Here is a 24,375-nt window from a genome sequence, read left to right on the forward strand (position 1 = left end):
TGTCTCCTGAATGACTTAGCATAGGAAGTGCAGGATTGCGGAATTCCAAATATACGTAAACCCTGGAGGAGCGTGTGTGCGTGTAGAGAAAGCATGCATGTGAGTGCATGCACCTGGATGATAACTGTCCGTATTCCGATACTCTGAGAGCACTGCTGGTGAACCGTTATCAACTGGAACGTGCCCTCTGCTGACAGGGCAGGGACATGAGGGCAGAGAATGGCTATTAGGTTTAGTAAGGTGTAGGTCACTGGTGACGTGGCAATAGTAGTTTCAGTGTAGTACTGTGATTGAGAGGCCAACTTGTGTGGATTCAATAGATGTGGAAGATCTGATGATGCACAAGAGGAAAGAAATGCTGGAGATTTCCCCAAGTTGGGGTGGGGATAGAGGGAACAAATGAAAAGGCTAGCCACAGAAGGCAATGAAGATGGTCCATTTAAGGATAACAGGTAGTGTGGATGGATACAACTGATGATAGCTGGGAAGACAGAGTGGGAACCTGTGATTCTCTTCTGGTTGCTTCTATTTTATTCCTATCAACATAGCAATGCCCCATTCTGGGGAAAACAAAACAAAACTTTAAGCCAGAAGGCAAACCTCTCTTCTGAGGTCATGGAGTTGTAATGAACTCATACATGGGCGGTGGGTGGGAAGAGCCTGACAGAGATTCCTAAAGGTATGGCCAGGATCAACGCTGGGCAACAGCAATGGCACGATGATGCCATTATGCACAGTGCAGAATGCAAAAGCAATGTTTAGTTTCCACTTTATTTGATAGCACAATTACCAAAGTCTCACAGTTACCAATCTTTTACTTAGACCTTGCATTCTGCAAATATGAAGACCTCCTCTAGCTACTAGTGTTAAATCTGTCAAGCTGACCAACTAAGTATTGTACCTGAGGCCCACCTATGAAGAGCCTGTACATCTATCTTAAAATGCTACAGGAGAACTGGTTCACAAATTTTAACTGCAACACCCTAAAGCCTGAGATATGTAATTAGAAGGAATTAAAGTTGTCAGGATATACGGTTTTTGGCCATCACCTCTCTTTAAGTAGTAAAGTTGGACAGGTCATGGAATGCCTTTAGACTACTTGTCAGAGGAACCTGTCAAGCACCCAACCTAATGAGAGGATTATACAGACTACTGTATCTCCTCTGAGTTCCGATTTGGATTGGTGACTGTCGATAAACTCTATATACACACCAGAGGGGAAAAACTGCTCCGATCCTCTAAGCTTCATTACCCACAAGCAGTTTTTCTTAAGATTTTATTTATTTGAGAGAGAGTGAGCAAGAGCGCTCTCATGGGGGTAGGGGCAGAAGGAGAAGCAGACTCCCCACTGAGCAGGTAGCCCAATGTGGGGGCTTGATCCCGGGACTCTAGGATCATGACCTGAGCCAAAGACAGACACTTAACCAGGGAGCCACCCAGGTGCCCTGCCTCATAAGCAGTTTTATGCCTAATTTATTCTGACATTTCAGGCAACAAAAAAAGGTTAACTCCAATGAATGAATTCATAATTTCAGCTGACTGGTAATCTAAATGACCAAACTTGATAGGCTGGCCCTGCACATCAACAGAGCAACCAGAGTCATGTTTTTGAGGAATAAAATTATCTTTAAATTCCACAACATCAAAAAGAGATTAACGGTAAAATTCTGCTGCTAAACATACAGAAATTGTAGTCTGCCACTGCAAAAGAAAAAAACTAACATAAAGATAAGACAATTGATCTAATTCTACTGAATGCCAGCAGCCCGACTGTTACTCATGTGCCTCAGGAGTGGGCAAATTGTATCTATAAAGTGCCAGATAGTAAATACCCTGGGCTGTGCAGGCCATATGGTCTCGCATATAACTACTCAACTTGGCTTTTAGGGCAAAAGCAGCAAGATGATATATAACTGAATGAGTGTGGTTGTGTCCCATAAAACTATACATGGGGATTATGTCAGCATTGGGAGAGCTGAAGATGGCAGAGGAATAAGGGACCCCTTTTTCAGCTGGTCCCCTGAGTCGAGTTGGACAGGTACCAGACCAGCCTGAACATCCACGGAATCAGCCTGAGACGCAGGAAGGTACATCTGGATCTCTACAAATGAACATCTCAAGCGCTAAGTATTGAGGAGACACGGAGACCCTACCCAAACAGGGTTGCCTGAGTATCAGCGCAGCTGGCCCCTCCCCCAGAAGGCAGGCTGAAAAATCAAGAAGCCCACATCCCTAAGATCCCTATAAAACAAGGGTGCACAGCCTGGGTCCCGGTCAGTAATTTGGGCTCTGGACAACCCCACAACCTCTCCTCATGAGAATGACGAGAAGGAGAAGTCCCCCCCAGCAAAGAAAAGACAATGAGCCTGTGGCCTCTGCCACAGAACTAATGGATATGGATGTAATGAAATTATCAGAAGTGGAATTCAGAATAACAATGGTCAAGATGATGTGTAGACTTGAAAAAAGTATTAAGGAAAATGTTAATGAGAATATAGAATCTCTAAGGGCGGAAATGAGAGTGAATCTGGCAGAAATTAAAAATTCTATGAGCCAAATGCAGTCAAAACTAGCGGCTCTGACGGCCAGGGTAAATGAGGCAGAGGAACGTATTAGTGAATGGAGGATGGGTTAGTAGAAGAAAAAGCGAAAATAGAAGCTGGACTTAAAAAAATCCACACCCACGAATGTAGGTTACGGGAGATTACGGACTCAGACGATCCAAAGTCAGAATCCTTGGCATCCCCGAGGGGGTGAAGAAAAACAGAGGTCTAGAAGAGATATTTGAACAAATTGTAAAACTTCCCTAATCTAGCAAGGGAAACAAACATTCATGTCCAAGAGGCAGAGAGAACCCCTCCCAAGATCAAGCATGACAAACCTACGCCACGTCACATCATAGTGCAGTTCGCAAATATTAGATCCAAGGATACACTATTGAAAGCGGCCAGGGCAAAGAAATTTCTCACGTACCAAGGCAAAGGCATCAGAATTACGTCAGACCTGTCTACACAGATCTGGAATGGGAGAAAGGGTTGGGGGGGCATTTTTAAAGCTCTTTCAGAGAAAAACATGCAGCCAAGGATCCTTTATCCAGCAAGGCTGTCATTCAGAATTGATGGAGAAAAAAAAAGACCTTCCAGAATCGCCAGTCAATGACCAATTTTGTAACCACGGAACCAGCCCAACAGGAGATATTAAGGGGGGGTTCTATAAAGGTAAAAAGCCCCCAAGAGTGATACAGAACACAAAGTCACAACCGATAGAAACAAAGACTTTACTGGCAACATGGCATCATTAAAATCATATCTCTCAATAATCAGGCTCAATGTAAATGGCCTAAATGCTCCCATAAGACGCCACAGGGTTGCAGATTGGATAAAAAGACGTGACCCATCCATTTGCTGTCTACAAGAGACTCATTTTAAACCCAAAGATACATTCAGACTGAAAGTAAAGGGATGGAGTACCATCTTTCACACAAATGGACCTCAAAAGAAAGCTGGAGTAGCAATTCTCATATCAGATAGATGGGATTTTAAACTAAAGACTATAGTTGGAGACGCAGAAGGGCACTATATTATTCTTAAAGGAAGTATCCAACAAGTGGATATGACAATTATAAATATATATGCCCCCAACAGGGGAGCAGCAAGATACACAAGCCAACTCTTAACCAGAAAAAAACAGACATATAGATAAAAATACATTAATAGTAGGGGACCTCAACACTCCACTATCAGAAATAGAACGAACACCCTTGCAAAAACTAGGCAAAGAATCAAAGGCTTTGAATGCCATACTCGACGAGTTGGATATCATAGATATATACAGAACACTACACCCCAGGACCAAAGAATACTCATTCTATTCTAATGCCCATGGAACATTCTCAAGAATAGACCATGTTCTGGGACACAAAACAGGTCTCAACCGATACCAAAAGACTGAAATTATTCCCTGCATATTCTCAGACCACAACGCTTTGAAAGTGGAACTCAACCACAAGGAAACATTTGGAAGAAACTGAAACACTTGGAGACTAAGAACCATCCTGCTCAGGAATGATTCGATAAACCAGGAAATCAAAAATCAATTTAAATAATTTATGGAGACCAACGAGAATGAAAACACAACGGTCCAAACCCTATGGGACACTGCAAAGGCGGTCCTAAGGGAAAATACATAGCCATCCAAGCCTCACTCAAAAGAATAGAAAAATCTAAAATGCAGTTTTTATATTCTCACCTCAAGAAGCTGGACAGCAACAGAGGGACAGGCCTAATCCACGCACGAGGAAGCAGTTGACCAAAATTAGAGCAGAAATTAACGAATTAGAAACCAGGAGTACAGTAGAGCAGATCAACAGAGCTAGAAGCTTGTTCTTTGAGAGAATTAATAACATTGACAGACCTCTGGCAAGACTTATCCAAAAGAATAGAGAAAAGACACAAATTAATAAAATTATGAATGAAAAAGGAGAGGTCACAACCAACAACAATGAATTTGAAAGGATTATTAGAAACTTTTATCAACATCTATATGCCAATAAATTAAGCAATCTGGAAGAGATGGAGGCCTTCCTGGAAACCCATAAACTACCAAGACTGAAAGAGGAAGAAATTGATTTTTTTAAAGATTTTATTTATTTATTTGACAGAGATAGACAGCCAGCAAGAGAGGGAACACAAGCAGGGGGAGTGGGAGAGGAAGAAGCAGGCTCATAGCAGAGGAGCCTGATGTGGGACTCGATCCCACAATGCAGAGATCATGCCCTGAGCCGAAGGCAGACGCTTAACCGCTGTGCCACCCAGGCACCCCAGAAATTGATTTTTTAAACAGGCCAATTAATTATGAAGAGATTGAGTCAGTGATAAACAATCTTCCAAAAAATAAAACCCCAGGCCCGGACGGTTTTCCTGGGGAATTCTACCAAACATTCAAAGAAGAAATAATACCTATTCTCCTAAAGCTATTTCAAAAAATAGAAACAGAAGGAAAGCTACCAAACTCATTCTATGAGGCCAATATTACCTTGATCCCCAAACCAGGCAAAGACCCCATCAAAAAGGAGAATTACAGACCGATTTCCCTAATGAATATGGACGCCAAAATCCTCAACAAGATACTTGCTAATAGAATCCAACAGTTCATTAAAAGGATTATCCACCACGATCAAGTGGGATTCATACCTGGGATGCAAGCGTGGTTCAATATTCGCAAATCAATCAGCGTGATACATCATATCAACAAGAAAAGACTCAGGAACCATATGATCCTCTCAATCGATGCCGAAAAAGCATTTGACAAAATACAGCATCCTTTCCTGATTAAAACCCTTCAGAGTGTAGGAATAGAAGGTACATTTCTCAATCTCATAAAAGCCATCTATGAAAAGCCTACTGCAAATATTATTCTCAATGGGGAAAAGCTGGAAGCCTTTCCCTTAAGATCAGGAACACGACAAGGATGCCCACTCTCGCCACTATTATTCAACATAGTACTAGAAGTCCTTGCAACAGCAATCAGACGACAAAAAGGGATCAAAGGTATTCAAATTGGCAAAGAAGAAGTCAAAATGTCTCTCTTTGCAGATGACATGATACTCTATATGGAAAACCCAAAAGAAGCCACTCCCAAACTATTAGAAGTTATAGAGCAATTCAGTAACGTGGCGGGATACAAAATCAATGCTCAGAAATCAGTTGCATTTCTATACACGAATAACGAGACCGAAGAAAGAGAAATTAGGGAATCCATCCCATTTACAATAGCACCAAAAACCATACGTTACCTTGGAATTAACTTAACCAGAGACGTAAAGGACCTATATTCTAGAAACTATAAATCACTCTTGAAAGACATTGAGGAAGACATAAAAAGATGGAAAGATATTCCATGCTCATGGATTGGAAGAATTAACATAGTTAAAATGTCCATGCTACCCAGAGCAATCTACACTTTCAATGCTATCCCGATCAAAATACCAAGGACATTTTTCAAAGAACTGGAACAAACAGTCCTTAAATTTGTATGGAAACAGAAAAGGCCCCGAATCTCCAAGGAACTGTTGAAAAGGAAAAACAAAGCTGGGGGCATCACAATGCCGGATTTCGAGCTGTACTACAAAGCTGTGATCACAAAGACAGCATGGTACTGGCACAAAAACAGACACATAGACCAATGGAACAGAATAGAGAGCCCAGAAATGGACCCTCGGCTCTTTGGGCAACTAATATTTGATAAAGCAGGAAAAAACATCCGGTGGGAAAAAGACAGTCTCTTCAATAAATGGTGCTGGGAAAATTGGACAGCTACATGCAAAAGAATGAAACTTGACCACTATCTCACACCATACACAAAAATAAACTCCAAATGGATGAAAGACCTCGATGTGAGACAGGAATCCATCAAAATTCTAGAGGAGAACATAGGCAGCAACCTCTACGACATCGGCCAAAGCAACCTTTTTCATGACACATCCCCAACCAGTTAGAATGGCAAAAATCAACAAGGCAGGAAACAGCAATTGCTGGAGAGGATGTGGAGAAAGGGGATCCCTCCTACATTGTTGGTGGGAATGCAGGTTGATGCAGCCACTCTGGAAAACAGTGTGGAGGTCCCTTAAAAAGTTAAAAATTGAGCTACCCTATGACCCAGCCATTGCAATACCGGGTATTTACCCCAAAGATACAGACATAGTAAAGAGAAGGGCCATATGTACCCCAATGTTCATAGCAGCATTATCCACAATAGCTAAGTCGTGGAAGGAACCGAGATGCCCTTCAACAGATGACTGGATTAAGAAGCTGTGGTCCATATATACAATGGAATATTACTCAGCTATCAGAAAGAACGAGTTCTCAACATTTGCTGCAACATGGACGGCCCTGGAGGAGATAATGCTAAGTGAAATAAGTCAAACACAGAAAGACAATTATCATATGGTTCCCCTCATCTATGGAACATAAGAACTAGGAAGATCGGTAGGGGAAGAAAGGGATAAAGAAAGGGGGGTAATCAGAAGGGGGAGTGAAGCATGGGAGACTATGGACTGTGAGAAACAAACTGAGGACCTCAGAGGGGAGGGGGGTGGGGGAATGGGATAGACTGGTGATGGGTAGTAAAGAGGGCACGTATTGCATGGTGCACTGGGTGTTATATGCAACTAATGAATCATCAAACCTTGCATCAGAAACCAGGGATGTACTGTATGGTGACTAACATAATGTAATAAAAAAACATTAAAAAAAAAAGGGGGGGATTATGTACAAGGTTTCAAGATGAAAAGTAAAACTGATATATACCATAAAAAAAAAAAAAACTATATATGGGGCACCTGAGTGGCCTAGCCGGTTAGCCTTCTAACTAGATATCAGCTCAGGTCTTGATCTCAGGGTCAGAAGTTCAAGCCCCCAGGGGTGCCTGGTGGCACAGCGGTTAAGCGTCTGCCTTGGGCTCAGGGCGTGATCCCAGCCTTATGGGATGGAGCCCCACATCAGGCTCTTCAGCTATGAGCCTGCTTCTTCCTCTCCCACTCCCCCTGCTTGTGTTCCCTCTCTCGCTGGCTGTCTCTATCTCTGTCGAATAAATAAATAAAATCTTTTAAAAAAAAAAGTTCAAGCCCCTGCTCTGGGTTCCACACTGGGTGTGGAGCCTACTTAAAATATATATATATACACATTTATGGACACTAAAGTTTGCATTTCATATAATTCTCACATGTCGTGAACTTCGATTTCTTTCAATCACTTTTTTCCCCTTGTTTTAAAAAATTATTTAGGGGTACATTGGGTGGCCTAGTTGGGCATCTGCCTTTGGCTCGGGTCATGATCCCTGGGTCCTGGGATGGCGCCGGCTGTTTAGCATCATGTTGGCTCTCTGCTCGGTGGGGAGCCTGCTTCTCCCTCTCCCTCTGCCCGCGGCTTCCCCTGCTTGTGCTCTCTTTCTCTGTCAAATAAACAAAATATTTTTTAAAAAGTTCTTTAAATTCAATTTAGTTAACACAAACTGTATTATTAGTTTCAGGGGTAGAATTTAGTGATTCATCAGTTGCATATAACACCCAGTGCTCATTACATCAAGTGCCCTGCTTCGCGCACGTCACCCAGTTATACCCCCTCCTCCACTTCCCCTCTGGCAACCCTCAGTTTGCTCCCTAGAGTGAAAAGGCTCTTATGGTTTCCTCCCTCTGTTTTTATCTTATTTTTCCTTCCCTTCCCCTATATTCATCTGTTTTGCTTCTTAAATTCCACGTATGAGTGAAATCATATGGCATTTGTCTTTCTCTGACTTATTTCGCTTAGCATAATACCCTCTAGTTCCATCCACGTCATTGCAAATGGCAAGATTATTCTTTTGATGGCTAATACTCCATTGTACATATATACCACATCTTCTTGATCCATTCATGGGTCAGTGGACATCTGGGATTTTTCCATAGTTTGGCTATTGTGGACACTGCTGCTATAAACATTGGGGTGCAGATGCCCCTTCAAATCATCATGTTTGTATCCTTTGGATAAATATCTAGTAGTGCAACTGCTGGGTCATAGGGTAGCTCTATTTTCAACTTTTTGAGGAACCTCCACACTGTCTTCCAGAGTGGCTGCACCAGTTTGCATTCCCAAAAGTGTAAAAGGGCTACCCTTTCTCGGCATCCTTGCCAACATTTGTTGTTCCCTGACTTGTTAATTTGAGCCATGCTGACTGATGTGAGGTGGTCTCTCATTGTGGTTTTGATCTGTATTTCCCTGATGATTTCCTCCAATCACTTTAAAAATGTAAACTATTCATTGAACACAGATTCAACAAAATTCTGGTGGCAGATTTGATCTGCAGCTAGAAAATTTCTGGTCACTGATGACCATGCATCTAATTCCAGTAAAGTTACCCAACAGAGACAATTTAGAAGCTTAGAAATTAATTTCAACATCTTTGTCGCGCTTGGAGTAGAAAGCAGTTGTTATTGCCCTTCTGGAGATTAATAGACTGTTTAGGTCCCTCAGCCCCTTGCTACACCTGAAAACCATTTATGAGGTCTCCCAAAACCTGGAAATGCAAGTCTTCAGGAAAAGCAATCTAAGTGGACAAAACATCAGCAGACCCTACAGAGTCCCTGGTCTTCCCAGGAACAGCCGCGACACAGGAGTCTTAAGGCTCTAGCGTACATCTTTCAAAAATGTACTGGTGAGGGCTCCAGTTCTAACACGGCTACTGTATCTAGTAGCGTAAATATTACACCTTTGCACCCCACTGGCATTCCTGCTACCCACATGACTTCTTCTGTAACCGAAGACTCAAGACAGTAGACACATGCACTCACACCCCGACTTAGGGCAAGCAAACGACCAGCGACGCTTTGGAGCCTTGGGCAGCTCCCCACGGGATAATCCACAGTCTAACTGGAAAAGCCACCTGATTGTCGGCCTCCTTCCCGGGCGCCAAATGGCGCAGAAAACCTCCCGGGGTACTTAACGATATTCTCCTCACATCAGGACTGCAAGAGGAAAAAGATAAGCAGAAAGAGGCTACGAAGGAAAACAGCGCTACTAATCGCCCTCCACATTCACGCTGTTCAGATAACCACGCGCCCGCTGACGAAGGCGTGACTCGATCGCACCCATTAGACCACGATCCAGGAGTCTCGCGGCATCTCGCTGTTCTCAGACGCTGCAACATTGATTGAGACATCTCGCGGGAGTCCGTGGGCAACGCCGAATGGTTAGGTGACCTCACGGCTCCGCCCTCGTCTTCCTAGCCCGCGGGCCCCGCTTCACGCATGCGCCGGCGGCGGCAGTGGCAGCGGCGAGTTGGCGCGGTACGCGCTCGCCGGCGGGATGCTGAACTCACGGCCGGGGCGAGTAGAAAAGGCATGTTGGAGGTAACGTCCCGACTCCCGCGGTCCTCCTCTGGGCAGGGTCAGCGCGCCCAACCCGTGTCGCGCTCTTTCCTGTCCCATTGGTGTCCTCCCACCCCCGACCTTCCCACTGCGGAGTCCATCGACAGCGCGCTTGGGACTGGGTCATCCCGGAGGCACTGGCTTCTCGTCCTTTGAGACCCACCCCGTGCAGGAAGGAGCGGGAAAGAAGGACGAGTGGGCAAGGGGATCTGGCTGGGAAGGCTGCCTTCCCTCACGCCGAGCGCCTTGGGTTACCTGCCTGGCTACGCCCAGGTTCTGGGAAGCTGGGTTCTAGAAGTTGTTTCCCGGCCGTGGGACCCGGAAGGATGTCGTTAAAACTGCCACGGTGGCAGAGTTGCCCACAAACATACACGGTCACCTGGCTTTTTGCCAAGACAGGTTCGGACCAGCTAGGCGAGTGTGACGGCGACAGGCTCTCCGCCGTTGGCCTCTCCACACTGCGTGGTCTTCGGCACATCTTTGAGAGACCCAAGAAGTTACACGACTATCAGTGGCGAGCCTGGACTTAATTGACTCCAGAAAATTTTCTCCGCAGAAATTGACCTCCAGCCTTCCTGCTGTGGGTGTGAGCCGTAGATTTCTGAGGTGACATTCACAGTCCATGCTTGCACAAAGCATTCCTTTCATGGGGCATTCATTATTCAGCATCCTCTCCTTTCCATACCCACAAATGCTGAATCAGACCTCTTCAAGCCCCAAATCCACCCCTGCTTGCTTGCTTCTGCCTCAGCTCTAGGGAGAGAACCAAGGATTATCAGATGCAGAAACCCACTTTCAAAAGCTAATCCTTCCAACCCTGGGAGTCCCAACGTCTTCATGCCTCATTAGTTAGGTTTTGACTCCCTGGATTTTTTTTTTTTTTTTAAGCCCGAAGGTGGGGCTGGACCAGGGCAACCTCAAGACCATGAGATCAAGACCTGAGCCCAGGTTGAGTCTGATGCTTACCTGACTGAGCCACCTAGGTGCCCCAGGTTTTGACTTCCTGCATCTTCATCCTCTTTCTTGGTGCATTCCACTCCTGCATATTCAGGTCTGTCCCATACTTAAAAAAATAAAAGAGAAGCCTCCCTTGAGCCCTTCTTCCTTCACTACATGATATCTATCTCTCTTGATGGCCTTGCTTTTTGTTGTTGTTGTTTCTAATTTAAATTCAAGTTAGTTAGCATGGAGTGTTATTGGTTTCAGGGAATCATCAGTTGCATATAACACCCAGTGCTCATTACATCAGGTGCCCTTCTTCATGCCCATCACCCATTACCCCATCCCCCAACTGCCTTCCCTCCAGCAACCCTCAAGATTATTCCCTAGAGTTAAGAGGCTCTTATGGTTTGCCTCCCTCTCTGTTTTTATCTTATTTTTCCTTCCCTTCCCCTGTATTCATCTGTTTTGTTTCTTAAATTCCACCTATGAGTGAAATGTGCTATTTGTCTTTCTCTGACTGACTTATTAGCATAATACCCTCTAGTTCTAGCCATATTGTTGCAAATGGCAAGATTTCATTCTTTTTGATGGCTAATATACTCCATTGTACATATATACCACATCTTCTTGATCCGCTCATTGGTTGATGGACATCTGGGCTCTTTCCATAGTTTGGCTATTATGGACATCGCGGCTATAAACATTGGGGTGCAGATGCCCCTTCAAATCATTATGTTGTATCCTTTGGATAAATATCTAGTAGTGCAATTGCTGGGTCTTAGGGTAGCTCTATTTTCAACTTTTTGAGGAACCTCCACACTGTCTTCCAGAGTGGCTGCACCAGTTTGCATTCCCACCAACAGTGTAAGAGGGTTCCCCTTTCTCAGCATCCTTGCCAACATCTGTTGTTCCCTGACTTGTTAACTTGAGCCATTCTGACTGGTGTGAGGTGGTATCTTATTGTGGTTTCGATTTATATTTCCCTGATGCCAAGTGGTGTGGAGCATTTTTTCATGTGTCTGTTGGCCATTTTCTTTGGAGAAAAGTCTGTTCATGTCTTCTGCCCATTTCTTAACTGGATTATTATTTTGCGGGGGGGGGGGTGTTGAGTTTGGTAAGTTCTTTATAGATCTCGGATACTAGCCCTTTATCTGATAAGACATTTGCAAATATCTTCTCCCATTCTGTAGGTTGCCTTTTAGTTTTGTCAATGGTTTCCTTTGCTGTGCAAAAGCTTTTTATCTTGGGGTGCCTGGGTGGCTCAGTTGGTTAAACATCTGCCTTCGGTCATGGTCAGGTCATTGATCCCAGGGTCCTGGGATCCAGCCCCGCGTTGGGCTCCCTGCCCGGTGGAGAGCCTGCTTCTCCTTCTCCCTCTGCTGCTCCCCCTACTTAATGCTGTCTCCCTCTCTCTGTGTCAAATAAGTAAAATCTTTAAAAAAAAAAAAAAAAAAAAAGCTTTTTCCTTGTCTGAGGAAAGCATCAGCACCCTAGAGACCAACTGGAAAGCAAGGGCTTTGGGTGAATGCACTGAACTCTGCCTCTAGACTTCTAGCCTCCTACCTCTAGGTCCTGGGCCTGAGCCGTGGCCTCCAGCCCAGCCATCCCTGCTGCAGACCGGCTGCCCCCACAGCCCATGTCCTTCTATCCTGCCCATTTCTCCTACCTAATGGGGTTTTGTACAATTCAAGAGTTTTTCCATAAACTGACCTTGTATTAGAGCCTTTAGGAGATTCTTGTTAGAAACCAAAGCTCTGAACAGTGTTTTTCCCTCGATTCCAACCCCAAAATTTATATACCGTAATAGTTTAATCAAATTTGTGGATTGCTTCTCTCCTTTTCCTATTCGACATTCTTAGTCCTAGGTTAGCTTTACATCTCAGGAATGGTAATGTACATCAGTCCAATAAAATATGAAATAACCATGCTGAAACAAAAGCTTATCTCGATGAAGTCCCAGTAGTTCATTTTTCTTTTGTTTCCCTTGCCTTTGGGGATGTGTCTAGCAAGAAGTCAAAGAGGCTAACGTCAAAGAGGTTGCTGCCCGTGTTCTCCTCTAGGATTTTGATGGATTCCTGTCTCACATTTAGGTTTTTCATCCATTTTGAATTTATTTTTGTGTATGGTGTAAGAAAGTGGTCCAGTTTCATTCTTCTGCATGTGGCTGTCCAATTTTCCCAACACCATTTGTTGAAGAGAGTCTTTTTTCTATTGGATATTCTTTTTTTTTTTTTTTTAAGATTATTTATTTATTTATTTGACAGATATAGCCAGCGAGAGAGGGAACACAAGCAGGGGGAGTGGGAGAGGAAGAAGCAGGCTCCCAGTAGAGGAGCCCGATGTAGGACTCGATCCCGGAACGCCAGGATCACGCCCTGAGCTGAAGGCAGACGCCTAACGACTGCGCTACCCAGGCGCCCTTCTATTGGATATTCTTTCCTGCTTTGTGGAAGATTAATTGACCATAGAGTCGAGGGTCCATTTCTGGATTCTCTATTCTGTTCCATTGATCTGTGTGTCTGTTTTTGTGTTGACGGCAATGTTTTTCAAAAGAAATCTGTATACATTATCTCCATGTCTCCACCTTTTATTTATTCATTAATTCCTTGACATATAGCTTCTCCTTGTGCTATTTAATGAAATAGACTTGCCAGGTCATTAGGCACTTCCCAAATTGCCAGAATCAATGGACATTTTAAGTCTGTATTAGTGACTTTGCTGACGCATTCCATACTATTGACTGTCCCTTCTATTTGCATACCCTTGACCTTGACCTCATGGGCACCACCTTGTGCTGTATTGCCTCCAGTCTGTCTAGCTGCCTTGTGTGTTCCTGGCAGGTCAGGCCCAGTATATTGCAATTAAATCTTGGTTTAGGCCAAATCATGCTATAACCTGGAGTTCATGGGTAAAAATCAGGCGTTTGAGTTTGAATCTCAGCTCTCCCAGTACGTAGCTGAAAGTGCCTGAATAAGTTCCCTCACCACTCTAAATCTTAAATCCTTATTTAAAAATGTGAATGGTCGGGGCGCCTGGGTGGCACAGCGGTTAAGCGTCTGCCTTCGGCTCAGGGCGTGATCCCGGCGATCTGGGATCGAGCCCCACATCAGGCTCTTCTGCTATGAGCCTGCTTCTTCCTCTCCCGCTCCCCCTGCTTGTGTTCCTCTCTCGCTGGCTGTCTCTCTCTCTGTCGAATAAATAAAATCTTTAAAAAAAAAAAAAATGTGAATGGTGATATTCGTCCTCAGTGTCCTTACCAAGTTTAATTGAATGCATGGGAAGTCTATAGCCTCCAGTGCACACTTGATGAACCGTGCCATCCACCTTGTCACCCATGCTGTCCCCTCCCGCACGTCCCCTCCCCCTTATCTTAATTAAAGGTGGGCTTGTCTGTCACCTAGACTATTGCCGTGGTGGTGTCTCCCAGCTTACTGTGTCCAGTTCATCCTCCACGTTCCTGCCAGAGTGAAATTTCTGAAAAAAAGGCGGATTGTATTTCTCCCTAATCTTTACACCCTCCCTTATACCAACACTGTATTTTGTTCAACGTATCTTATGATATACTTATCAAAGAATATTACAATTAATTTTTGCAACTCAGGTGCCCGCAACTTAATAGCTTCTTAAGAGGAAACAAACTATCTTGATCATATTCATTTGATACATGGTAAATATTTAATGAATAATGGATGGATGGATAAAAATCCAGGTCTTCAGACTTGGTTCTGTTGCCACCTCCTTTATAAAATTCTATTAAACGAGCAGAATTGAGTTGTGTGCTTTTGACTGTACAAGGATTACTTTATCACATAAGATTACAGCACCATCTGGGGCGCCTGGGTGGCTCAGGTCATGATCTTGGGGTCCTGGGATTGAGCCCTGCATTGGGCTCCCTGTTCAGCGAGGAGCCTGCTTCTCCCTCTGCGCCTCCCTCTTTCATGCTCTCTCTCTCCCAAATAAATAAAATCTTAAAAAAAAAAAAAAGAATATAACACCATCCATAAGTGCAGGCCTATTTAAAAGTAACATACCAGCTTTCGTAAATACTCTGATTTGTGGAAGGAGAAAGAGAGGAAAGGTCTGGTCGTTGCCTTGTGCTTGGGAAGAAGGAGCCATATTCTGACTCTGTATCTCCGTTTAATTTTTTTTAATCTTCTGGAAAAGTTATTTCTTTCTACCCTCTTCAGGCCGTTCTTTCAGGGTCACGACCCAAGAGGAAGCTGCCCACAGAAGTTCGGGGTTTCTCAGTGAGCAGAGCAGAAAAGATTTCTGCATTCATGAGTCTACTTTCTAGTGGTTGACCGTGGACAGAATACATCAAATGTATATTTATTTATAAGTATGTTTGGGAAAGTGGAGAGGAGAATGAATTGCAGTTTTAAATAGGTTGGTCAGGTAGGTCACATAGAGAAAATGATGTTTGAAGAAAGACTTGGACTAAAAATAACGCGAGGGCTGCTTGAATTGTTAGGCTGTATGTAGGCAGTCGTATTCTGTGAGCATGTATTTTTTTAATAGATTTTATTATTTATTTATTTTAGAAAGAGTGAGTGCAAGCGTGGGGAGGGGCAGAGGGAGAGAGAGAATCCCAAGCAGACCCCACACTGAGCACAGAGCCTGACATGGGGCTCCATCCCAGGACTCCAAGGTCACAACCTGAGCTGAATCAAGAGTCAGACGCCCAACCAACTGAGCCACCCAGGTGCCCCTGTGAGCATGTGTTTTTAACACAGTTTTATTTGGAATTCATCCACTTCATACAATATCATAGTGTTATAGTATTATATAGTTCCCACACTATCCCTCAAAGAGTGTTTAAATCACAATTAGCTAAAAACTAGTACTGATGATAGTAACTTTAATTCTGGGTCCAGAGAGCAGGTTAGAAGGATTTCCTTTCTGTATGGGTTAAGATGAGACTTTTAAATACAGTTTTGAAGTATGCTTGAGTTTATCTTATCTACAAATTAATCTTCCCCTCCCCGCTACAGGGTCCTAGGGCCCTTTTCTTCAGGCCCCTAGGTACCTGGTGGGCTTAATTGTACTCAGAATCCTTTTCAAGCCTGCCTTATCTCTTGCACAAAATATCATCACACCTCCAAGTTAGAGATTGTTTTCCTCCACTCCCAATTCAATCAAAATTCCTGTTTTCTCAGTGCAGAGGTTAGGATTGTTTATACTAGTAATAATATGAACTAATTCAAGTTAGGTGTTTTTTGTTTTTATTGAAATATAGTTGATACACAATGTTACATTAGCTTCAGGTGTACAACAATGATTCAACAAGTGTTATTTCTGTTTTAATAATATGTAAATGGCTGATAAGCTTTTTCCCCAAATATGTTAATATTAAAATGCTACTTGGGGGTGCCTGGGTGGCTTAGTCGGTTAAGCGTCTGCCTTCAGCTTAGATCATGATCCCAGTGTCCTGGTATCGAGCCCCGCTCAGGCTCCCTGCTGAGCGGGGAGCCTGCTTCTCCTTCTCCCTCTGCTGCTTCCCCTGCTTGTGTGCTCGCTCACTCTCTCTGTCAAATAAATAAATAAAATCTTTTTTTTAAATGCTATGTGATCCCAAATGAATCTGTAATTAGTCGTGTGAAAAAATGGGAAAGTTAATTCAGAGAACATAATGGGAAGAAATTTCAAAACTTGAAAGTGGTATGCTATACCTTTACAAGACTCTGCCCTTTAAGGTGAGCTAATTCTGTTTTTTCAGAGCCCTTAAGAACATGCAAAATGAATTACCGATTGCAGTAACAGGAAATTGGACGTTTACTGGGAGCTTTCTGTTTGCTATGAGCCAGCGCCTATTTAAGCTTAAGCCCTGTGGATTTCTAGAGGCCTGGTTCTTTTACTGTGTAGGTAGCAATAGGTTTGCTACAACTTTAGGTGACCTTCCATCATTGCTCAAGAGTAATTCAACTGACATTGTCAGAAAAGGTGGTGACATTAGCATGGAGGCTGTAAAAGCTTGGTTTGTTCATTGAAATTTAACTTTGCATTCCCCTCAAATTCTTCCTAATGGTGTATTTTTCTTAAAGTAATAAGACTTTTCTTAACTACTGCATTGTTTTGAAGAGCACAAATAGCCTGAACGATATTTACTTTTGATGTGATTCTTATACTTTGAAGGAAGAAAAATGTGTTTATTAATCTTTCCTCTTTTCAGTAGGTGAATTGTCTGGTATAAGTAGCATACTGCTTGTTCCCTGTATAGTTTAGGGCAACACATTTTAACTCGTTTGACCTCTTTGCTCCAATAGCAGACAGTTTTTAGTCCCAGCTATGTGCATTGCACTCACTGTCCAAAGATCCAAAATTGTCTTGGCACTGTCAGCCTTCCTCAGATGTCCCTAAGGTGGGACTTCAAATGCAGGTAGTCCGTTTGGGAGGTGACCCTTGCAAGCGCTGTAGAGGAGCGGTGGAGTCATGCTAGGAAGGGAGGGAATCCAGTAAACGAGTAGGTTCATGGTGTGAGCAGTTGGGGAACTACGGGAGACAACATGCGGAGCATGCTTCAGCTGTCCCTCCCAAGGGATAAGAAAGCTGGGGTAGTGATCTACAAATTTCTGCCCCTCATTGGTTGAGACACGCTTCCAGGGCAGTACTTCAGCCCCAGCTTGTATGCGTCGTTGCTCCCGTGATCAGATAAAGCCCTTAGTTACTTACCGTATGAACCCCAATTGGCATTACAGTTTCACTTACAGTATGAAGCCATTGGCATGTAGGGGACAGTGTGTGCCAAGGGGGCTTGGGTAACATCTTTAGCAGCCTGGGATTGAGGGCTCTTTGCTAACCAGTTGCAAACAGGCTCTCCACCCTCATCTTTTAGGATCCACCCTCACATGCCTTCTGTTTCAGCTTGAAATCATCTCACCTTTCCCAGTTCTCAAAATTCCAAGCTCTGTATCTTTGTTCTTGCTATTCCTTCCGTCTAGAATGATTTCATTCTCCTCCCATGCCCACTTTATAGGCTTGGTAACACCTTGGTTTAAATGTTACTTTCTCTGCCAAGTCTTTTTTTTTTTTTTAAGATTTTATTTTATTTATTTGACAGAGAGAGACAGCCAGTGAGAGAGGGTACACAAGCAGGGGGAGTGGGAGAGGAAGAAGCAGGCTCCCAGTGGAGCAGGGAGCCCGATGCAGGGCTGGATCCCAGGACTCTGGGATCATGACCTGAGCCGAAGGCAGACGCTTAAGGACTGAGCCACTCAGGAGCCCCTCTGCCGAGTCTTGTCCAATAACCCTGTGGAATGACTTCTTACATTTTATTTCCACCGTTGTTTACATGACTGTCATAGGACTCGACCCAGCATTTATGATGGTTGCATACCTGCTTTTTTTTCCCACCAGATAATGTCATGAGGGCAATGGACCCAGTCTCCACTGCCTAATACAATAGTGTAAAGGCAAGCACGTGTGCTTTGGAAGTAGGCAAGTGTGAATAAAATCCCAGCTTGGGCAAGTTACTTAACAGTTCTAAATTTCCTTTTCCTCATCTCAAAAAGGGGAGTCCCTTGCAGAGTTGTGGACAAGGTCAGAAATAATATATGTGAGCATTAGGCACAGTGCTTGCCCCAGTAGGGTCTCAGTAAATGTTAAAAGAGGCCAAATGGAAAAGAACCTAATGTAATAAAAGCCAAGATAAAAAGTCGGGGGAGCATGAGAGAGAGAGCGTGTAATTCTGATGAGGGAGTCAGAACCAATGTAACGGAAGCTGACTCAGAGCTCCTTGAAATGTTTTATCTGGAAAACTAGTTTTGGAAGAAGCACTGGGTCATTAAACTTCTGAAATCACGGAACATGCTTGATTCTATTAGAACTGAATACGTGTTTGGTTTTTTTATTTTTTATTTTTTTAATTTTATTTATTTGACAGAGATAGAGACAGCCAACAGAGAGGGAACACAAGCAGGGGGAGTGGGAGAGGAAGAAGCAGGCTCCCAGTGGAGAAGCCTGATGTGGGGCTCGATCCCATAACGCCGGGATCACGCCCTGAGCCGAAGGCAGACACTCAACGACTGAGCCACCCAGGCGCCCCTGAATACATGTTTTTAAAAGTACAGAATTAGGTACCATTTTATATGGTGGTCAGTTTAGGCCTTCAAAACGTAAAATGGATGTAGATAAGAAAGGTTGGATGAACCAGCGTTATTTCTGGGAAGAGTCTATATAATGGTTGTGAGGAATTTAAAATGTTTTGGTAAATTTAAACCTAAGTTTTATTTCTATTTCTTCATAACCAGAATGGAAGGTGGTGGACTACCAAATGAAGGGTTTTTATTACCTGTATCTGAAGACACTTCTTAAAATAGAAATTGGTCAAAAATATGAATGAGTTGTGTAGAAAGATTGGGAGATCTTCCCTGTTATATTCTTTAAAAATGAGACCAATTCCCCCCAGAAATGGTGTGGTAATAGAGCTGCCTTAAGGCAGGCACTTAGAGTTGGAATCTCTACTCTGGGATTATAGGAAGATGGCCTCTCAGGGCATGACTGTAAAAGGCCTGAAGTGTGTTAATGGAGTTGTTTTTCTTTATTTAGGTGATAAAGCTCTTACAATCAAAATACCATTACAAAGAAGAGGCTGAAACCATTTGTGACAAAGTTCAAGTTAAACTCAGCAAGGAATGTTTTCATCCTTCCAGTACATGCATTACTGACCTAAGGACTTTACACTGGGAAGAAGCAATCCAGGAAACAAAGGGTGGTGCAGCCAATAGGAAATTGGCTGAAGAATGTTATTTCCTGTGGAAATCTACACGTTTACAGCATATGATACTAGCAGAAGATGTCAAAGCCATGCTCACTGAACTTCGGAAGGAGGTCCGCCTACTTTTATTAACAAATGGAGACCGACAGACCCAGAGGGAGAAGATCGAGGCTTGTGCCTGCCAGTCCTATTTTGACGCTATCGTTGTAGGCGGGGAGCAGAAAGAAGAAAAACCAGCACCTTCCATATTTTATTACTGCTGTGATCTCCTCGGAGTACAGCCTGGGGACTGTGTGATGGTTGGTGACACACTAGAAACCGATATACAAGGAGGCCTCAATGCAGGGCTGAAAGCAACAGTCTGGATAAATAAAAATGGAATAATGCCACTGAAGTCATCCCCCATGCCACATTATATAGTTTCTTCTGTACTAGAGTTACCTTCTCTCTTACAAAATATAGATTGTACAGTCAGTATGTCAGCTTAAAGCCCATAAAAGGGCATGATTATGTATTTTAGGGTCAAATTATTTTAGGGTCAAATTTAGGTTTTGAACTAAGAAAAGTTAAGGTATTCCATATATTAAGACCCAGTTCTAAGAATAATTTTACTTACGATTTAATAGCCAACCAACCACTGACTGGTATTTATATCTGGAAATCCAGAGCGTACATTAATTAATACAAGTTACTTTCAGTAGTGTAATCCAGAAAGCTTGAGGGAATATATTACCTGTTAATCTGTGACTTGAGGTTTTTAAAAAATTATTTTATTAATCTTTTAGCATCTTGGATCCATGAAGATACAGGCAAGATAGCTTATACATGGATGCACAAATACAGGTTTTATGTTCTGTCTTAAAAATAGGTATTTTTTTAAAATAGATATTCTAAAACATATATAATAGAGATTTATCAGAACAATCGGATCTGATTAATAGGAAGTGCTAAATCACATGCCAATGAAGGCATTCCATAGTGAAATTATTTTGCATATTTTCTTTTTTAAAACATATATATCGTATTTTTGCCTACTTTGAATATATACATTCTTTTATGAATCCAGTTTTTCTGCACGACCTTTTTTGGAGGGCAGAGGTCATTTTCCTGTGGTGTATACATGACAGATTTCTCCAGTAAAAAAGCTGCTAAAATCAGCATGTGGTGCTCCTTTTCCATGACATTTTCACATCTCTCCAGAGTGCACTTGGAGGCTCTTATTAGTCTTTACCTCTCACAGAAGTATTTTTACAATCTTTTCCCAGGTACACAATGGGGTTCAGGGGACTACACTGCCTGTCTGGGGATAAATAAAAGCCACGTAGCACCAACAGTCCTCTTCCTTCTGTGGATACTTCAGAGGTGCAACCTAACCATGTAGCCGTCCCACAAATTCTCTACTGACCGAATAGTTTCACCTGTATGATGAAAGCTAATAGAAAATTATGTTTTGCTATGAAATAATGTCAGGGTGCCATTTTAATATAATTTAAGTGGCTCTTGGTGTTAACCATATGCCTTACGTCCCCTGTTTTTCAAGTTTTAGGAAATATATCCTGTTTCACAATTTCTATATCCAATTCAGTGTTCACTTGGAGCTTAGTAATTAATGACTAAGGCATCTTGCAACTAGAAAACTTTTTCTAGGCCATTAAGCTAGACAGTCTCATGTCTTCACCAACTTAGAGTAAAATGGTTAATTAAGGGAAAAAGAAATAATGATTTGGGTTGATTTTTGGCAGGTTTTTTTTTAACTTTTGTATAAGAAGCTACTAATGTAAAATATTTGTTAGAATATGTGTGGCTATGACTCCTTGAAATATTCCATGATTATGGTACTTAGATTCTAGAGTACGCCTGTCCTAGACTTATTTCTGTAGCTAGTAATTTCCTGCCTATTGCCAAGAACAGATTCTCTGCTTTTGTGCAAATGTCCTGTTGTGTTTACTTTTTACTCGTAATTTTTAAAACTGTGATTGTGCCCTTGACTGTCCCAGGGTGTTGTTGCTATGAACCTAAACATTTGTGAACAGGGTATGTTTGTGTATGGTTCCAGGTATGGTGCCCATGTGACCTTGAGTATATTTTAGCTATTTAAAAATTATTAAATTGGAGGATCTAGGCAGAAAAACAATAATGTGTGTGGTCTCTCTAATAGATTGATATGCGATGCTGAGGGTTTGTCCTTTTAGCTGTCCCACAGGATGGATGTGGGCAGTGTCACATTTACTCTGGTAACTGGAGAAGGTTCACTGCTTCTAGATCATAGTGACAAATCTCAGCAGGATAGTTCCTAGGGTGTCAAGTGAGCAGTTCTTCAGCAAAAGTTATGGGGTGGGGGTGTGTGGATTGTTCCCTTGTCCTTCCAGTTTGCATTCGGTATATGCAATAATGCAATATTGGATTCCATTTGCACCCTTCCTTGGAGAAAAACTTGGTGGTTTTCTACCTTCCAAGTGGAATGTTACAGAAGACATGAAATCTTGGAATAGACCTATGATTTTTTTAATAATGTTTTTAGAATAATACTTCTCAAGATTAAAAAAATGATATAGTGTCCTATCATCTTTATTTTTTTCAGTTTTCCATAGTGGTACGCTCTACAAAGCCCTAAATTCTCAGTCGTCCAGAGGCTCTCCCAAGCACCACTTATAGAAGAAGGCCTAGACTAGACACAAATGGACACTGCACCTGGAATACTAACCCAAAGATGGATGTTTTTGATTCCATATACACGTGCAACCCACTGGTGCACAAACATCTTAGATCTGATAGTAACCAGGACCCAGTGGATGTTCAGTAAGTATTGTAGGAAAGGGTTTTTATAGTTATAAAGGTACTTGGTTTAGCACTTTCAGACTTCTTTGTAACCTACAATAAAAAACAGTTTCCATCACCGCCCATTAAGCACATTTATTAATAGTGAATACTGGGGCGCCTGGGTGGCTCAGTCAGTTGAGCGTGTGCCTTCGGCTAAGGTCATGATCCCAACGTGGGATGGGAGTCCCACATTGGGCTCCCTGCTTAGAGGGGAGTCTGCTTCTTTTGCTGCCCCTCCCCCTGCTTGTGCGCTCTCTCGCTCTCAAATCTATTTATAGTGAACATAATAGTTACTATATATTAAATACAGTTTTATATACTTAAAACTAAGGCAAGTTTTATAAAACTGCTTGCCGTACATGATCAGTTTTTTTCACTCCATCTTTTTTTTTTTTAAAGATTTTTTTTATTTATTTGACAGAGATAGAGACAGCCAGCGAGAGAGGGAACACAAGCAGGGGGAGTGGGAGAGGAAGAAGCAGGCTCATAGTGGAGGAGCCTGATGTGGGGCTCGATCCCATAATGCCAGGATCATGCCCTGAGTTGAAGGCAGACGCTTAACCTCTGTGCCACCCAGGCGCCCCATCACTCCATCTTTTTAAATTAGGGAATATATTCACATTTGAACAATTACTATTCGTGGTACACAAGTCAAAAGAATGAAAAGGTGCATGGCAAAGTCTCGTCTCTCTCCCAGAGGTCCACCACTCTTATAGGACACTGCTGTGACCAACTTCCTCTGTATCTTCACATACAGGTACGTATGACTATACAGAATTCCTCTTAGGCAGGTTTTTTATTTCTGCTTTTCAGTTTTAGGGGGAAAAATGCTCTTGCTAAGATATTGATTGAAAAAGAGAGTCCTAAAACTTCTGTTTAAGTCATTCATGTTAGGAACGTATACCTTTATGACCTCTGCCATCCACTGTCATTCTTACTAACATCATCAATAAAAGTGATGATTCCATTGACTTTCCCTGTTCCCATCACTCACCTTGAGGGGAAGGTCAGCACAGCTATGGAGCCCTTGCCCCGCTCCACTCTGATGAGTTTCCTTCCACTTGCTGCACGTTGCCATCCTAGTGACTCCTTTGCCTCTTAACTGGATTCCCTGGTTTTGTCCTGCATGTTCCCATGTCTCATTTGTTCCCTCTTTTTGGTGGCATGCCTCCTTGAGTAGGTTCTCTAAGTGTGTGTGAGGGGTCAAGTTTAAGATCGTAAGTGTCTGAAAACGCCTTTACTCTTCTCCCATCATTGATAGTTAACAGCATGCATTTGGATATCATTTTCATTTGGAATTTCAAAGGCATTGCTCTGTGGTCTTCTAGCAGTCATACTTACGTGACCAGTTTTTTTTCCTCTCCTGAAGCTCTTAGGACTGCAGTTTTCCCCCAGTGGTCTGTGATGATACATCTTGGTGATGATCTGTTTTCATCCTGTGTGCTTGGCACCCTGAACCCTTCTGATCAAAATCTTACTGTTCTTCAGTCCTGGAAAATGTAATTACTTCATTGAAAATTGCTTCCCCACTGTGTTTTCCTGCTTTCATTTTCTGTAACTCCTACTATTCAGATGTTGGACCTCCTCTACTGACCTTCTGCTTTGTTTAATCTTTTCTCTCCTATTTTTCCATCTGTTATTTTGTTCCACTTTGGGGGAGACTTCTTCAACTATATCTTATAGTCCTATCAGTTTTTTCCCCTGTTAATCATATTTTTTAATTTCCAGGAGCTTTGTTTTGTTTTCTAAATGTTCCTTTTTGATAACATTGTTTTTGTTTTGAGTGGAATATTGTCTCTCAGAAAATCGTTAAGTTTTTGAAGAATCCACAGAATCCACTATTTCTTCCAAGTTGCTCTGGTCTGTTTATTTGGATCTCTTTGTTCACATTAAAGGCTTTCCTTACATTCCCAGAAATCCTTGGTATTCATGAATAAGAGGGGAGGGAGAAGCAGCTGACTGGAAGCTCTGTACAAGTGGGTGGGGCTTGTCAACTTGA

At 42.6% G+C, this 24,375-nt stretch overlaps 1 protein-coding gene across 1 annotated transcript; it reads left to right on the forward strand.

Annotated features, from left to right (window-relative positions):
• Positions 1 to 9,849: 9,849 nt before the first annotated feature.
• On the forward strand, positions 9,850 to 22,857 carry LOC103681927 (N-acetylneuraminic acid phosphatase; the record flags this gene model as incomplete). The annotated part of the gene is given in 3 exon segments (XM_008711493.2): positions 9,850 to 9,883; positions 19,388 to 19,855; positions 22,138 to 22,857. Coding segments are annotated over 3 exon segments (510 nt in total). The 3' UTR covers positions 22,171 to 22,857.
• Positions 22,858 to 24,375: the final 1,518 nt, after the last annotated feature.

Source organism: Ursus maritimus, unplaced genomic scaffold (assembly GCF_017311325.1).
Source record: "Ursus maritimus isolate PB19 unplaced genomic scaffold, ASM1731132v1 scaffold_38, whole genome shotgun sequence".
Classification (NCBI taxonomy): domain Eukaryota; kingdom Metazoa; phylum Chordata; class Mammalia; order Carnivora; family Ursidae; genus Ursus; species Ursus maritimus.